Source organism: Micromesistius poutassou (genome assembly GCF_964030765.1).
Source record: "Micromesistius poutassou genome assembly, chromosome: 1".
In the NCBI taxonomy this organism is placed as follows: Eukaryota; Metazoa; Chordata; class Actinopteri; order Gadiformes; family Gadidae; genus Micromesistius; species Micromesistius poutassou.
In genome coordinates, this window is record NC_140271.1 from 17,188,017 (window position 1) to 17,192,732 (window position 4,716).

Sequence of the window (4,716 nt, forward strand, 5' to 3'; positions counted from 1 at the left end):
TGCAGACTCTCGAGCTCCACTTCAACGGAAGTAGCTCCACGCGCCTCCGGACGCTCTGCTGCCCCCTGCCGCCCGTCGGACTACGACACTCCCATCTCTGAGAGGCTTGTCACTTATACAGATGTAAGGTTGTCATGCTTTGATGATAAAGGAGTTAAGTGCATTACAGAGTAACCGTCTTTCATTTGACTCTTGTCGTGAATAATTTGTTCACTGAAATTTGATAAAATACGTAAAACGTCCAATTACGGAACATTGCAATACCCTGACGTTTCTGCATTAGTTAGGATCTATTTCACATATAGCGGTCTTGTTATTGTTTCACGTTGTTTACAACTTACTTCCTTATTCAAGTGAAGGTGACGTATTTCCGTTCTACAGTGGGGCTCCCAGAATCCCCCGCGAGTCTGACACCAGACACTGACATCATTTATGTTGATGTATCATATGTGGGTAACCACACTTTTTTTTTTAATTGAATAAAAAAATGTTCCTCCTATTAAATATACTGCACATAATGCATGTTGTGTGTATTATTATCTGGTGTGCTTTATCGGACGGCATCTCATAGAGGACCTAAAGGAGGGTCCTTCAAATACTGTCACATTTTCAAGATGGCTGCCTCCATCACACGTTTACTGAAACCTTGGACACCAAGGTAATGTTTTTAATGTATTTCATGTATATATCATAACCTATTATATATTTGGCATTATACAGTAAAAATAAACTATGGAATGCGATAAACACTGTAACTGTTATATAGCTTGTAATATTTAATGACGAATGACGTGCTTTCTTAAATGCAATGTTACCGTTTCAGTGCATTTGTACGGTATCAACAGCAGTACCGAACCAGTTACTTAATAGCAATGCGAACTGTGCGTTATGGCAGTTGGATTTAATAGACGTTCATCAACTATTCACATACATTAGATCATGTGTACTGTTGTCTTAAAAATATTGAGACAAATTACAAATATTTCCCCTCATCGGATCTACGCCTGCAGGGTGGTCTTGGTGAGATGGAGCAGGTACAACCCGTACTACCTGGAGCCAGAGATTCAGAGGGAGGCTTACAGCGTGCCAGATACAGAGCTGACCACGGAGGAGAAGCAGCACCGCGAGCTGAAGGAGCTTAGACCCATAAAAGCAGCCACCAGTGGGATTACCAGTTCGGTTTTCAGTGACCCAGTATTAAGGTAACACACAGGCCGTAGTATTTTCATGCTCCTGTCAAGTTATTTGGAAATTGTGGATGTTTGTTATTCAAGCTGAATACCTTAAATAATACATCTGGACATAACAGGCTGACAACCTTGCCATACAGTGAGCAGGTCACATGGCTCAAGCACAGTGTTTGTGCAGGTGTAATCAATGTTTACTTAAATATACAAAGTCACACACTCACCGTTCATTCTTTTTTCTTTTCCCACAGTAAATTCATCAATATGATAATGAAAGGTGGAGACAAGGTTTTGGCCAAAAACATCATGACGGATGTAAGTAAGAACAAAGATATTGGGATACTCTCATAGATCTCTTCGGTGTGCTTTATTATATAGTAGTTGACATTACCTATACTAACCAGCTGACCTACCCACCCATGACCCCCATACAGACACTGGAGCATATGAAGAGGAAACAGGTGGAGAAGTACCACAAAGCGCCCCAGGGGAAGAGAGAGGACATTGAGTGTAATCCGTACACCATCTTCCACCAGGCCCTTGACAACTGTAAGCCTGTCATTGGGTTGGCCAGCATACAGAAGGGAGGCAAGTTCTACCAGGTCAGTGAGATTCAGTGTTTTCTGATCAAAAGTGCAGTTGTCATTCTTTAGTGAAATTCTTATGGCAAGGGTCAGCACCTAGTAAAAAACACACATACTACTGATACAAAAAAAGACTGTAGGTCTAGGCATAAATGTGTCAAAAGAGATGCAATGTGTGTCTTTGTATAATATCTAAAGTTTTTTTATTAAACATTTAATTATTGATTCTTGTTTATAGAAGTATGATCATAAGTTCTGTGTTATTATTAGGGGTCCTATGAACCGTAGGAACCCTTTTGTATTCGGTAGTATTATTATTATTATTATTAGGGGTCCTATGAACCATAGGAACCCTTTTGTATTCGGTAGTATTATTATTATTATTATTAGGGGTCCTATGAACCATAGGAACCCTTTTGTATTCGGTAGTATTATAATTATTATTATTATTAGGGGTCCTATGAACCATAGGAACCCTTTTGTATTCGGTAGTATTATTATTATTATTATTAGGGGTCCTATGAACCATAGGAACCCTTTTGTATTCGGTAGTATTATTATTATTATTATTAGGGGTCCTACGAAAAACGTAGGAACCCTTTTGTATTCGGTAGTATTATTATTATTTTTAAGCAGACTTTTTGGCTCCAAAAGTTATAAAAATTGGCAGGCTTGTTGAACTCGTAAGGTTAGTAAGGGAATCAAAAGATGGGCAAGAATAACACATAGGTGGCGCTATAACAAGGCCTTGAAGTTCAGGAATTCAACAGGCTGCCATTACCACTAGGAAGGTGCAATATGCATGAAACTTGTTATACTTGCACCATTTGTCATGATGAACAACTTTCAAACCTCAACCCATATGGTCAGACCATTTGGATAAAATGCAGTGACCACAACTTGACGAAACACCCACACATTAACTCCTTTAGTGCCGAAAGTGAGAAAAGCTGCAAACTTGACACACATATTCTAGGTAACTGTGGGACTATATGGTGTTCAATTCATAACAATAAGGCGAAAGACGGCAGAGATATACATTTTAAAGTGAAATACATGCATATGTATACAGCTCTACAACACGTTTAAAGAGCTCTAACATTGCATCCAAAACAAGTAGGCTCAGCTGTTGAATGTGGCTATTAAGAGGCGATTCCATAGTATACCCATGCCAAATTTGAAGACTATCTGAAAAAACAACCAAAAAGCATTTGTTTGAAGTTCTCCCTTCTGAACCATGGCCTCTCTACAATGCAGGTTGGGCCTTAAAGGGGTACACACGTTATTTCCCAAACATCTGTTTGACAGTGGATTTTGACACAGTAGGCTTTAGAAACATGGTTGGTGATTGTTTTGATATGTTAACTGCCGGTAAACCAGTTTTTAAGGCATACCAATGCCATATTACCATACCAAGCTCAACATACCTCCACGTACGAAAGACTTCTATTTCTCAAAATATACTCCAATCTGCCCTTGGCAGTCTACGGTCATACTGTCAGTCATACTGTCGTTCATACTGTCAGACTGTCGGTCATACTGTCATACTGTCGGTCAGACTGTCATACTGTCAGTCATACTGTCATACTGTCGGTCATACGGTCATTCAGTAGGACCCCTTATGGTTGCTTGCAACTATAATTTGTTTTGAATTTTACCCATCCAGGTTCCCATCCCTCTTACTGACAATCGCCGGCGCTTCCTGGCTATGAAGTGGATTATCACAGAGTGCAGGGAGAACAGACACAGGCGCACACATCTCTTTGAAAAACTTTCCCAGGAACTTCTGGCAGCCTTTGTGAAGGAGGGCAATGTAATCAAGAAGAAACACGAGCTACACAAGATGGCAGAATCCAACAGAGCCTATGCCCACTACCGCTGGTGGTAGTCAGTTTAGACTGCTCCCGCTATAAGTGTGGGTTTAAAACAAGACAAACGCCATCAGACTTGAAATACATTGTACCCCTGTCACGGTTGCAGTGGGATCCATTCTGAGTTGTGGAGTACCTACAATTCAATCATACAGCATCTTAAGCCCAATTGTATTTAGACACTTTTTGTATTGTGTGTTTATGGTATGAATTCAACTTGTAATGTGACAATTATACAATGCCCATAGTGTATTGATAACATTTACATACATACTAATTGATAAAAGTGTATACAGCATATGTGGAAATTTTACTTTGGCTTCTCATCAATCCTGGAAGAATATTGCAACGTTAATGATAAGTATGGCTTGTTAATGACAGATCAACTTGTGTCCACCAATAGTCTTCCCTTTCTTAAACAAACAAATCCAATGAATATTAAATATACTGCACATAATGCATGTTGTATGTATTATTATCTGGTGTGCTTTATCGGACGGCATCTTATAGAGGACCTAAAGGAGGGTCCTTGAAATACTGTCACATTTTCAAGATGGCTGCCTCCATCACACGTTTACTGAAACCTTGGACACCAAGGTAATGTTTTTAATGTATTTCATGTATATATTATAACCTATTATATTTACATACATACTAATTGATAAAAGTGTATACAGCAAATGTGGAAATTTTACTTTGGCTTCTCATCAATCCTGGAAGAATATTGCAACGTTAATGATAAGTATGGCTTGTTAATGACAGATCAACTTGTGTCCACCAATAGTCTTCCCCTTCTTAAACAAACAAATCCAATGAATGAATGTCTGTGAAACCTGAATAAGGTAAATACAAGGCCGTGAACTTGGAGGGAACTAGTCGATTTTCTGTCTTCGCGTAGGCTAGTCGGTAAACTTCATCGGTGGCCTGTTGCTTTAAATATTGTCACTATAAAGGATTATGAGTTACCAATATCTCCTTTCCTTTCGTAAAGGTTGGTCAGGAGTAAGTCATTTTTAGAATTCAAACCACCTTTCCTCCAAGTACTTCTGGGTCATCTCGTTAGTAAAGGAAATT

The 4,716-nt window shown here is 39.1% G+C and overlaps 1 protein-coding gene across 1 annotated transcript; it reads left to right on the top strand.

Annotated features, from left to right (window-relative positions):
- Positions 1–510: 510 nt before the first annotated feature.
- Positions 511–4,411, top strand: mrps7 (mitochondrial ribosomal protein S7). The gene is made up of 5 exons (XM_084470158.1): positions 511–658; positions 1,011–1,202; positions 1,439–1,502; positions 1,622–1,789; positions 3,438–4,411. The coding sequence occupies exons 1-5, from the start codon at positions 522–524 to the stop codon at positions 3,657–3,659; spliced, it is 783 nt and encodes a 260-aa protein (XP_084326284.1). The 5' UTR covers positions 511–521; the 3' UTR covers positions 3,660–4,411.
- The last annotated feature ends 305 nt before the right edge of the window (positions 4,412–4,716 follow it).

Coding starts and splice junctions, on each gene's coding strand:
- mrps7 (XM_084470158.1), top strand. CDS start 522: ATGTTGTGTGTATTATTATCTGGTGTGCTTTATCGGACGGCATCTCAT. Junction 659..1,010: donor CTGAAACCTTGGACACCAAG/GTAATGTTTTTA, acceptor CTACGCCTGCAG/GGTGGTCTTGGTGAGATGGA. Junction 1,503..1,621: donor CCAAAAACATCATGACGGAT/GTAAGTAAGAAC, acceptor ACCCCCATACAG/ACACTGGAGCATATGAAGAG.